This window comes from Zea mays, chromosome 3 (assembly GCF_902167145.1).
Source record: "Zea mays cultivar B73 chromosome 3, Zm-B73-REFERENCE-NAM-5.0, whole genome shotgun sequence".
Classification (NCBI taxonomy): Eukaryota; Viridiplantae; Streptophyta; class Magnoliopsida; order Poales; family Poaceae; genus Zea; species Zea mays.
The window spans coordinates 8812339-8825056 of record NC_050098.1 but is presented as its reverse complement, the minus strand read 5'-3'; the positions used below and the strand labels follow the sequence as shown (position 1 = coordinate 8825056).

At 46.3% G+C, this 12718-nt stretch overlaps 3 protein-coding genes across 3 annotated transcripts; 2 read left to right on the top strand and 1 right to left on the bottom strand.

The window, feature by feature from the left end:
* The first annotated feature begins 399 nt into the window (after positions 1 to 399).
* Positions 400 to 4012, top strand: LOC103649659 (receptor-like protein EIX2). The gene has a single exon (XM_008675391.4). It carries the CDS (start codon positions 816 to 818, stop codon positions 3807 to 3809), a length of 2994 nt encoding a protein of 997 aa, XP_008673613.1. The 5' UTR covers positions 400 to 815; the 3' UTR covers positions 3810 to 4012.
* Positions 4013 to 4186: 174 nt separating this feature from the next.
* LOC542723 (heat shock protein18f) lies at positions 4187 to 5125 on the bottom strand. Its single transcript, NM_001112235.2, has one exon. It carries the CDS (start codon positions 5018 to 5020, stop codon positions 4523 to 4525), a length of 498 nt encoding a protein of 165 aa, NP_001105705.2. The 5' UTR covers positions 5021 to 5125; the 3' UTR covers positions 4187 to 4522.
* Positions 5126 to 8312: 3187 nt separating this feature from the next.
* Positions 8313 to 9209, top strand: LOC100277349 (uncharacterized). The gene is made up of 2 exons (NM_001150940.2): positions 8313 to 8704; positions 8815 to 9209. The coding sequence occupies exons 1-2, from the start codon at positions 8375 to 8377 to the stop codon at positions 9007 to 9009; spliced, it is 525 nt and encodes a 174-aa protein (NP_001144412.1). The 5' UTR covers positions 8313 to 8374; the 3' UTR covers positions 9010 to 9209.
* Positions 9210 to 12718: the final 3509 nt, after the last annotated feature.

The following is a 12718-nucleotide window of genomic DNA, read 5'->3' as shown; positions in this document are numbered from 1 at the left end:
TACAATTACTACGAACCATTTAGTATTTTTAAAACACATCATTATTTTGTGGTCATCAAGACTAATATTTTGTTGCTTTGGTACATGTATATACCACTTCTATGCGCACATATCTATATATATTGTTGCTCCTATATATTCACAATGGCGATCTTTTAACTATATAGACGCCGCGGACAAGGACTCACGTGGGTCGCGAGCCATTTAAAACAAAGCAGGAATTTCGATGTAAACAGTGATCTTGTAATTCTGGTGGCATCTTTGGATGGAGAGAAGTAGAAAGAGTCAAGATGCCTGTTCAAGCAGGATGTGACGGTGTTGTTTTGTCATCTTTTGCTGTTGGTCGGTTGGTAGTCCTGTGTCGTCTTTTCTATTGTTTTAGTTGTTGTCCTAGTTGTGTTTTTTTTTTCTTTCTTTCTTTGCAGGTTTTCCGCTGGTTGTTTACATAGCTTGTTTTTTTTTGTATTCTCTAATATGAGAGATATACCATTAATAAAATTAGCACGGCAAGCTTTTGATGCCAACTTTTGAGAGAAAAAAACTGGTTGTTACACTTACATTTTCTCTCTTTGTTTTCTTTTAAATTATGTCCTGAATGTCACCTTCCACAACTACTTAGTCTGAATCTGTTGTATTTGTTCCTCATTTCAGAAAGGAGACTAGGCCTAGGTCAATCACAACACGCGTGGCGTGATCACTTATCTAATAGGATGGAAAAGGCAGAAACTTGGACCGTAGACTTAAGCTGCTTTTGCTATAAATTCATTGAGCCTGCATGGTTGATTGGCAGCAACAACCACTTTGTATCTTGAGGCATGCATCGCACACCAACCAATCCTCCCCTGATACTGAGCTTCACCATCATAGTAGTCACCTCGTTCTTCAGAGGTGGCGCGCTGCAGCAACCAGGCGGCGGAGCATGCTGGCCCTCCGAGAGGGCCGCCTTGCTCTCCTTCAAGAAGGGCATCACGAGTGATCCTGGCAACCTCCTCTCCTCATGGCGTGGTTGGGACTGTTGCAGCTGGAGAGGCGTCTCATGTAGCAACCGGACCGGCCACGTCCTCAAGCTTCATCTTGCGAATCCAGATCCAGACATCGACTCCAGAACAAACCATGCTGAGTCATATATTCTGGCTGGTGAGATAAGTCCCTCTCTGCTTTCCCTGCAGCATCTTGAGTACCTAGACCTCAGCATGAACTACTTGGGAGGAGGAAGAGGGGAAACAGGAAGCCCTATGCCTCGGTTCTTGGGATCCATGGAAAACTTGAGATATCTAAACCTCTCTGGCATACAGTTTGCTGGTAGTGTGCCTCCAGAACTTGGCAACCTTTCTAAATTGCAGTATCTCGACCTTAGTGCCACTGTGGACACGGTCGACGACCTCACATTGTTTCGAAATCTACCTATGCTGCAATACCTTACCCTGAGCCAAATCGATCTCTCGCTGATAGTCGACTGGCCTCAAAAGATCAATATGATCCCATCTCTAAGGGCCCTTGATCTCTCTTACTGTCAGCTTCAAAGAGCAGACCAGTCGCTTCCGTACCTTAATCTCACAAAACTCGAGAAGCTTAACCTTTATGAGAACGATTTTAACCATACAATCACATCTTGCTGGTTTTGGAAAGCAACAAGCATCAAGTTCCTCAGTCTTGGGCAGACCAGTTTATTCGGCCAGCTCAACGACGCGTTGGAAAACATGACATCCCTTCAAGCCCTGGATTTGTCACGTTGGCAGACATCAGAAAAGGTGACGGATCATTACTACACATTGCAGATGATAGGGAACTTGAAGAATCTTTGTAGCTTGCAAATCCTAGACCTCAGCTATAGTTATAAGAGTGGTGACATAACCGCGTTCATGGAGAGTTTGCCGCAGTGCGCATGGGGTGAGTTGCAGGAGCTGCATCTCAGTGGCAATAGTTTCACGGGGGCCTTGCCACATTTGATAGGGCACTTTACCAGCTTGAGAACACTTGAGCTCGATGGCAACAGCCTTGGTGGAAGACTCCCACCAGCGCTTGGAAACTGTACACGTCTAAGCACCCTTCACATCAGAAGCAACCACCTCAATGGAAGCGTACCAATTGAGATCGGTGTCCTTTCAAAGTTAACTTCATTGGATCTAAGCTACAACCAGCTCAGTGGTGTGATCACCAAAGAACACTTCAAAGGACTAACAAGCTTAAAGGAACTAGGACTGTCCTATAATAATGATTTGAAGGTTACCGTGGAAGATGGTTGGCTTCCTCCATTCAGACTGGAATACGGAGTTCTCGCATCTTGCCAGATTGGCCCTCGGTTTCCAGCTTGGCTTCAGCAGCAAGCGTCAATTATCTATCTAGACATTTCAAGAACAGGTGTGAAGGACAAGATTCCTGATTGGTTTTGGCATACATTCTCGGAGGCCAAATATCTTTACATGTCTGGCAACGAATTAACTGGCAATCTGCCAGCACATCTTGGTGACATGGCCCTTGTACACCTCAATCTCAGTTCAAACAATCTCACTGGACCAGTACAGACATTTCCAAGAAACGTTGGAATGCTAGACTTATCCTTCAACTCATTTTCTGGTACACTACCATTGTCCTTGGAAGCTCCTGTACTCAACGTCTTGCTTTTGTTCTCAAATAAGATCGGTGGCAGCATTCCAGAATCGATGTGCAATTTGCCGTTATTGTCGGACCTGGATATCTCAAGCAATCTTTTGGAGGGCGGAATTCCTCGGTGCTTTGCAACCATGCAACTAGATTTCCTTCTACTGAGCAATAACAGTTTGGCAGGAAGTTTTCCCACGGTTCTACGAAACAGCACGAATCTGAAGATGTTGGATCTTTCATGGAATAAGCTCTCCGGACGGTTACCTACATGGATAGGAGAGCTAACAGGATTAAGTTTCCTGCGACTTGGCCACAATATGTTTTCTGGGAATATCCCCCTTGAAATTCTAAATCTCAGCAGCCTCCAGTTCTTGGATCTGTCCAGCAACAACTTGTCTGGTGCTGTACCTTGGCATCTGGAGAAATTAACCGGTATGACGACACTGATGGGCAATCGTCAGGACATATCAAGTATACCATTGGGTTATATAAGGGGAAACGGCGAGAATGATATCAGTATAGACGAACAGTTCGAGGAAGTCTTCTTGGTAATCACAAAGGGGCAGAAACTGAAATATAGCAAAGGGTTGGATTACTTCGTGAGTATTGATCTATCAGAAAACTCCTTATCAGGCGAAATTCCAAGTAACATCACATCTCTGGATGCATTAATAAATTTGAATCTATCATCAAACCATCTAAGAGGAAGGATTCCTAACAAGATTGGCGCATTGAACGCGTTAGAATCCCTCGATCTATCCGAGAACAGGCTTTCAGGCGAAATACCACCAAGTTTGTCGAATCTGACATCTCTGAGCTACATGAACTTGTCCTACAATAATTTGTCAGGAAGGATACCCTCGGGGCGCCAACTTGACACCCTCAGTGCTGACAACCCTTCAATGATGTACATAGGCAACACTGGACTCTGTGGGCCTCCTCTTGAAACGAAATGTTCAGGAAACGGAAGTACCATCAGTGGCAACGGTACAGGCTACAAGCAAGAAAATGAACCGTTGCCTTTTTATATTGGTCTTGTCTTAGGTCTTGTGGTGGGCCTCTGGATAGTATTTTGTGCCATGTTGTTCAAGAAGACATGGAGGATCGCTTATTTCAAGCTCTTTGACCAGTTTTGTAATACGATACATGTATACGTAGTTCTAGCGTGTGCAAGCCGCTTGGCTAGGAATACAGTTGTTGAATAAGAAATACTCCGTATTTGGAAGCAACCGGCGTCCACGCCAACATTATCGCAATGGCAGCTGTGTGGATGAACTCAATACTCCTTTGTGTGGCTTTGTGGTCCAGAATGATTTTTTCTAGTCATATTACTGTTTCTCATAGCTGTAGACGAAACTCATGTTCCTTCGTTGAATTGAAATTCTATAATCCTACAGCAAGTTACTCCTGCCTTCGCCTTTAAATTGTTGGTTCATTTTGCTCTGCACTTAAACAATTTGCTTGTAAAACTTATATCCTTGGTGGTAATAGCCTGAATTTGAACTATTGGTTCATTTTGCTTTGCACTTCCGGACTCTGCCCTTGAAATTTTGATTATAATTTTTTTGGGTTCTTGGTAGTAGCCTGAATTTAAACTTTATTGGGATTTCGTGTCTTGTCAGGATAACGTGTGTAGTCTTTCTGTCAATGAAGACTACGGATTATTTAGACAAAAGACACAGGTAGATGAACATACTGAAAGCATCCGGCATGGTTCATACGAAACCGAAGCCGATACATCAGATAGGAATTGGTAGACAGACACCGAGACCGAAGGAACGCAAACACGCACACCAGAAGCACCCCCACTACAGACTACGATTATTCCTCGCCACATTCCACACAGGTAGAGGTCCTCACAACTCGCTGGCACTGCTCCCACATCTTCAGAGCCACGATCGGTCGACCTAGTCCCACCTCAGGCGACCTTGACCTCGATGGTCTTGGGTTTCTTGGGCTCGGGCGGGGGCAGCTTCTCGACGGTCACGGTGAGCACGCCGTCCCTGCACACCGCCGAGATCTTGTCCATGTCGGCGTTGTCCGGCAGCACGAACTTGCGCATGAACTTGCCCATCCGCCGCTCCATGCGCAGGTACTTGGCGTCCTCGCGCTCCTCCCGGCGCCGCTCGCCGCTGATCACCAGCACCCGCTCGTCCTCCACCTGCACCTTGATGTCGCCCGTGCCCAGCCCCGGCATGTCCACCACGAACGCGTACGCGCCCGGGAGCTCCTTGACGTCGGCCGGGGTGGCCGCCATGGCGCGCGCGTCGCGGACGTAGGTGCGCGTGGGCCCGCCGCCCGCCGCGGCACCACTCGCCTTGTCGCCGCCCGCGCCGGCGTCGCCGTCGGGCACGTCCAGAAGGTGCTGCAGCGCCACCATCAGGGGGGTCTCGAGACCGAACATCCTCCCGTCCATCTCTCGCTCTCGCTACCGCGCCGGCGAATCCCGGGTCTTTGCTCTGCTTGTTGAGGTGTGTTAGGTTTTTGAGCTGCTGTTGTGTGATTCTTTCTTGGTGTGGGGAGTGACGAGGCCGGAGGGGGCGGTTTATATGGGTGGTGAGGGATGGGCTTCTGGAAGGCGATGGAAGGTTCTGAAAGGTGGTGGAGTGTGCTCGGGCTGCCTGGCGCGGCGAGGCGGAGGCGTCCCTGCCCTGTGTTGTTGGGATTCCGGAAGAGTCCGGAATAAAATAGAGTCACTGTACCTTGGGTGCTCTTTCTGCACAGACAGTGGGGTTTTCTGGGCCCATATGTCAGTATCTTGTGGCTACAGCCACGTGCCTCCTGCTGGTTCCATCTGTGTCCCTGTCCACGTCGGCAGGGCGGCCCGGTAAAAAAAACTAAAATGAGGCCTTTCTTTAGATAGAACAATATACTGTTAGGGTTAGTTTAGAAACTATATTTTTTAAGGAATTTTCATTTTTAAGAGAAAAATTAGTTCATTTTTTTCTTGGAAAAATAAAGTTCCTAGAAAAAAATAGAGTTCTCAAACTAGCTCTTAATGTTAATAATGCAATAATTGTTTTAAAATATTGTAATGCTTTGGATATATCACGAAACACACATGTTTATTAAACTCTTTTATTTGAACAACATCATTCTTCTAGTGTTTCTTAACATGAATTCCTCAATTATATTCTCATATTCAATATTCTCCAAAGATAGAGTAGTAAATCCTAGATAAACTCTTTATATTGTGTCATTGTAGAGCGTTATAAAGTAGTAAAAGATAGAGTAGTAGAGATAATGGACGGAGCGGATGGTTGAGCCATTCTGAGGCAGACACGGCAGTCAGCATTCCTAGCACGAGTCGACGTGGACATATGCCGCATGATTGGTTGCCAGATCCTAACCGTCCAGGCTTGTGGCATGCGTTGACCAGGTGCGAGCGGGTGTTTGGTTGTCGTGCCCCACGTCTCCCGAACTGCACGCGCGCACGCACTTTAGTTTTTTTCCACTGCTCAGCCTGCATACATGGAGAAGCTGGAAATGATCTTCGCTGGGGAACTAGGCCCGCACTAGCCAGGCGCCTCAAGGACAGGCAACCAATCAGGCCGATGGTGAGCGTGACCAAACAGCTGCTCTTAAAGTAAACTTTGGCATAAATATACACAAATTAAAGCTGATGGTCCCAACAAATTCATCCAAGTAAATAAATCGTATAACAGAGAGTGTTACCGGGTGTAAGTACAACTTCGGATGTGTAGTTATAAGACAAAAAAAAGGAATTTCATCCCTATGACTGTGAAGAGATAAAACTATGAATTATCCCGAAAGAGGGTGTGGGAGCAGGCGTCTCATGCTTCCGCCTCCGTGCCACCACATTCTCGGCAGAGGGTGTGGGAGCAGGCGCTTCCTCCCCATATTCGTCTGACACCGGTGCCGACACCGACCCATGTAGTAGTTATTGCACGTCTACGAAGATGTTTCACAGCATGCATGCACCATCGTTTTCGTCATCGTCAGACGTCCCCTTCGTCTTCCCGGCCTCCTATCCAACCTGCTACCCCCGCCCATGGTCGCAGCCACGAGCCGACTGACGCTCGTCGACGCGAGTACGAGGCGAGTCGGTCTTGCTTCTGGCTTTCTCCATGCGTGCCGCCGAGGAGGATACGGTGGCACTTACCGCGCTTAGGTTATCTTGGCGACGAGGAGTCCATGTCTGAGATATTAGACAACCAAGGCCTATAAAACGACAACAGTCAGTATATGCTACGGAGTTGGTGTTGTTGTTGTGTCGCCTCGATGGGTTCAGGGTTGTGAAGGCATTCGCATTCTCTCGCCCTTTTCGGACTAACGCCGGATGCGGGTGCCTCTAGGTTTAGAGATGCTCCAGCTGGACTTCTTTTCTCCGCTTGTGTGCTCTCTCTATATATGTATCTAGCGGTATATTACCTATATCACCTCCAGATGCCCAGATCTTCGTCATGTCCTTCTCCGGCAACGAACAGGTATGTCCGCATCTTCCCTTCTCTTCCTGCTCTACGAAACCTTGGAAGTGTGGAAGGCGAGGGATGAGGTCCCTGATTTGCTGCCTATGGTACTTGTTCGATGGCTCGCCATCGCCTGTCTACATGGTTTTTTTCTTACCACGGTGTCGACTCGGTATGCTTCTACCACTTCTATGTACATGTCACCTATCCTTCTGTCATTGCAAAAAATATTGTGTTGTTCCTCTATTATTTTGGGTGTTACTTTTTTATTGTGCTAAGGACCGGACATAATTTAGGTGTGTTAGTACTTTATTTATTGTCTGCACGTGATTTGTGTTCTTCTAATGATGGCTCATGGATCCTACAAAATATGTGTTAAGATTTGGAGATCCATGCAGGCACTACCATAAGATGCTGGCCCCTTGTATTTTGGCTCTTGCATGTATTAGGTTAGGTCATTTCTGAGACCACATTAGCGTAATGGACTCCATGGTGTTTGAGGTTGCTGAATTAGATGGAGCAGCAATGATTTGTCACGCTAACAGTAAAAGAAATGTTATTTGTTGGTTTTAAACGTTAGTAATTGCTACTAATTACCATAATTTGTATGGAGCACATCCATTTTTTATTGATGTCTGAATTTAGCAATCACTCCATTTTTTGATCTATCTTTTTTATAAGTTTGAGTTCATGTGACTTATTTTAGAAACTTGAGCTCACAAACTTACTCTTATTTGGTCTCTGTATGGTGGAATTATGTCATTTTATAATCTCTGATCGTTTATTCAGTCGTTGTGAACTCTCTTATAATCGCTCTCTTTATTGATCGTGTTGTACCAAGACATATTGTATGTGGTAAACAACAACATTAGTTAGTCAAACCAAAAAAATATTATGCAGAGAGCGAAGACAATCAATAAAAAAACTTGAGATCTTTTTGGTGAATAGTTTACATGAATATTATTGTGAACCGTCGCAACGCATGAGCAACCGACTAGTACTGATCTATATCTCAGTTTATAGAAATTTGATTATCAGTTTCTTAAAAACTAAGAAGCTAATCTGTCATAACTGAAAGATAAAAATTGATTTCTTAAAGACTGTGTTGCTTCCGAATATGACCTTAGTGACTGAACTTGATATCAACAAGACATGAACGTGTTTCCACTTCTCAATTGGAATCCACAAGACATGAACGTGTTCACGTATATATCTCGCTGTACTGAATATTGACCAAGCTGCCGTACAAAGCTATGTCCGGGTATCAAAATTTTTCGCATCCAGACATCGCAGTAGTTGCCAAGCGAGCAGCGGAGGAGGCCGGCGGCTAGAGGGTGGCGATGGCGCGTGCGGAACAGGAATCGCTGGCTGCGCCGCCACTGGAGTCGACCGCGACGGCGAGACAGCGCGTCCCGTCCGTGGAGGTGCACTTGTACCGGCGGGGCGCCGGCCCGGTGGCCATCTTCCGGTCGGACCTGGCGGGCCCTCGGCGGGACCGCCTCGACGTGCGCCGCATCCAGGCGAGCCACGGCCTCCGGGCGCTGTTCGCCTTCAGGCCCGAGGGATCCCGCCGCGGCCGTGGCCTCCGGATCAGGTGCGACCCGGCCGCCGGCTACTCCGCGCTGCCCTTCCGCGACGGCGCCGCCATCGCCCTCGATGGCGAGCCCGGGGTGAGTTGAGTTGGTCGTGTTCCTCTCCATTCCTTTTTTTACGGTTTGCACCTCGCGGCACGTGGATTTCGCGGAACCAACCCCCACGGCCTCCCTTTTCGTTGCCGTAGGAGTCGTGGACGAAGCCGGTGTCGGTGATCGTCGCCGGCCTGCTGGTGCTCGCTGTGATGGCGGCGGTTGCGGCCAACGGGGTGCCGGAGCCGCTGCGGTCGTCGAGGCTGGCCAACGGGATCTTTGCGCCGTGGATCCTCTTCAGCGCCGTCATCATCTTCGCTCGTGCCAGGACGCGGCCAAGGGCTCCATGAATTTGCTAGAGAGCACGCTGCCGCCAGTTTCTTATGTACTTACTTTCCCATATCAACCATGTTAGAATGTAGGAATTTGCTAACGATTCCAATTATCACCGGATTTTGTTTGTGTTTGCTGACGGCACGTTATCTGAAATGCTATAGATTCAGACTGTCACCGTTGTTCCTTGCTAACAGGAACAAGATAAAATTGTTTAGCGTAGTTTCAAACATCTCTTGCTTTTCTTTTCTTCTATAGTGTGTGGTTGGTCAAGTTACGGGCTCCTAGTTCATTTTAAAAGGAGAAATAAAAACGGATCGCTTGCATTGGTATCACCCGCTTAATTCACTATTGTTTAGTCCAAGTCATTGTCACGTCATCAGTCATCTGCATTTTCGTCTAACAGCCACGCCAACTTTTCTCCTCTAGATTTAACTGAAAGTCGCCTAGAGGGGTGAATAGACGAAACATGAAAATTATAAACTTTGAACACTCAATAGTCGCCTAGAGGGGTCTACTCCAACCATTTCTCTCTCTCAATAGGTCACACAAACCGGTCGAGTGTTTCTCCTTGATCACTTGGATCTCTAAGACACCGTAAGAATCACCACACAGTTAGGTGTCTCTTGCTAGCTTTACAAAACACTTAGAAGAATTAGAATGAGAAAGAGAAATCAATTCAAGCAACAAGAGCAACAAAAGAAACATTAAACACACTCTCTCAATTCACTAAGCATCTGAGTTGATTTTGAGGCTTGGAGAGAATTTGATCTTTTGATTGTGCTTTGAGTGTAGGCTTTTGCTCTTGTATTGAATGTGGAGTTCAGAAAACTTGGATGCCTTGAATGGTGGTGGTTGGGGGTATTTATAGCCCCCAACCACTATTCCAACTGTTGTCGTCGATGGGCACACTGGACAGTCCGATGGTGCACCGGATATGACACTGTTCATTGTCCGGTGCCTGCCATATCAGCATATCGTTTGGGTTTAGAGCGGTTGACCGTTGAAGTCATTTGTCATTTTGCGGCACCGGACAGTCCGGTGCGTTCTGACTTCGCAGCTCTGACTTCTGACGTCTGCACTGTGTATTGTTCACTGTTCACAGCAGTCGACCGTTGGGCGCAGTTGACCGTTGCTCCGTTGGCTCACCGGACATGTCCGATTCACACCGGACAGTCCAATAAATTATAGCGGATGTTGGGGACTTGTTCTCAAATGCTATGAATTAAGAACAAGGCAACATAAAAATGTTAAATATTAATGCCCTTCGTCCGCGGAAGCATTATCTCCCCAAGGATTTAATGAGCTTCGGACGAAGGCCATAAACAAAATATCACGAAGGTCATACCTTCGTGATCAGACTTGAGAAACAATATGAAATAAAATATAAAACATAAGGCATTATAGAAAGACATACCGAAAATGAATAACAATATTCACATATATTTTATTATATGAACCTAAATATTGAAACATAATATTTAGGTACATTTATACCTTCGTCTTAGCAGAAAGCAATAATTCCAGCGTAATGTGCCAGTGATTACAAGATTGTGTGGACAGTACAGAGGTACTGTTCACCTATTTATAGGCACAGGGCGTAGCCTGTGATGAATTACAACTATGCCCCTCATAAGGGATTACAACGGTGACTCAAAGATTTAAGGACTAAAAGGTCATTCTACTTTTATGTCGGTTTGTAAATTCTGAAGCTTCATGAAGAGGAACCTTCAGTCATCTCATACGAACAGCTTCAGCCGAAAACTGCTTCTTCCTACAAGACCTTCGGCGACGAAGCATAGTCCCAACAGTAGCCCCTTTCGCGGCGCTAGATCGTTTTTCGTAACGAGCTTGATCCGTGAAAAAAGTCTCCTAAGCTTCAGGAAGCCGAAGGTCCAAAAAACACCTTCCCTGAGCTCGTTGTCGAGAAACGATTCAGTTTCCCAGCGCATAGCGGTCCCACCTTGCAGAGTTACTGTTTGGTCTCTGCGGTCCACCGCGCAGCGAGTGCAAGCGGCTGTCCGCCTGGTGTAAAAATCCTGGCGCTTCGCCTTCTTACCTGCAGTACTATATAAACAGACGAGTAGGTGTGAAGTTACCACAGCATTCATTGCTATTTGCACTGTTTTGCTGCCAAAATTTTTAACCATAGCCGAAGCTTGACTCTCGGAATCGAACGAAGCTCCAGCTTGAAGCCTGCTTCGTCAGAAGAAAAAACTTCGGAAGAAAAAGTATTTAATTCCCACAAATTCAGAATTAAATGGCCAGAGTGCGTTCTACCGCTAGGGTTGAGCGTGAGGGAGGCGAAGCTGAAGGTTCGGAGACTATTCCCATCTCCGAAGCGATGCAACGATCCGGGCTGGTAACTTCAGACAAAATCCCCAGTGCTGATGCAGAACAAGCAGAACAAACAACTACTGAAGCAGAAGAAGAAAACATTGAGGAAACTGATCCCGAAAATGATTATCGTATTGCCATGCCAAGTAAACCCAGCCACTTGGACTTCGGAAAGTCTACTGTTTCAAAGGCTGATCTCTCCAAGATGGTAAAGTCGGGTTATTTCAGTGAAAGTCAGAAGAAGCTACTACGCTTCGGGGGGGAAGAAACTACCCCAAAGCCGGAGAAGAATGAAATAGTTATTTTCAAGAGCTTTCTAAAGGCTGGATTAAGATTCCCCCTACATGGGATTATTGCAGAGGTACTGAAGAGGTTTGGTATCTACTTTCATCAGTTGACTCCTAACGCTATCGTTAGGCTTAGTGTTTATATCTGGGCCCTCCGAAGCCAAGCGGTCGAGCCGTTTGCGGACAGCTTTTGTCGAGTTCACGAGCTGCACTATCAGACGAAGGCTAGAAAAGATGGATTGCATGACAATTTTGGTTGCTATAATTTTGCTTATCGGAAAACCACAAAGTTTCCTGTAATCAGCTACCGAAGCAAATGGGCAGCAGGCTGGAAGTCGGAGTGGTTCTATGTCAAGGTTGATGACGACAAGGAGAAGCTTGTGCAAAGTCCACTTGAACTAATCTTCGGAGAAACCCGACCTCGTTGCAACATGACACCAGAAGGTCCAACCCAACAAGCGTTGGATGAATTCAGAATTATTGCAGAGCATATCAGTACAAGAGACCTGGTTCAGGAGTTTTTGGCTTTCAGGGTTTTTCCTAGTTTAAAAGAATGGGAAATGCCGAAGCTAGAGGGGGAGAAGAAAGAAGGTGAACTTGTGCGGTTACCTTACTATTACAAGTTTAAGAAATACTTTAAAACACCTTGCCAAGAGTGGTTGGAAACAATTGAAATAATGTGCAATGAAATACTTGGCAATTACTCCAAAAAAGAAGATCAGTTGATGACTGCGGCCTTCGGCACCCGTCCGAAGCGAAGACTGAATCGAGTGCTGGACGCCTTAGGTTTTGAATACCCTGACTACGAAAATCTGAATAAAGGTGTCGGAGGCCGGAAAAGGAAAAGGATAACCGAAGCCTTAAATGAAGATGAGAAAGAACCATCAAAGAAGAAAATTCCGAAGAAGAGGAAAGTGTCTTCTCCGAAGCAAAAAGTATCCGACGAAGAAGAAAGTCCCGCATCACGCTCTGCCACTGACGTGGAGGAAATTTTGAAGGTAATGACTGAATCCCTGCCTGCGAAGCTAAGTCCATTGGGGCCTCAACTGACAAAGTTTTTTCAGAAGGAAAAGGAGCCCGAAAAAACGAAGAAAACGACTAA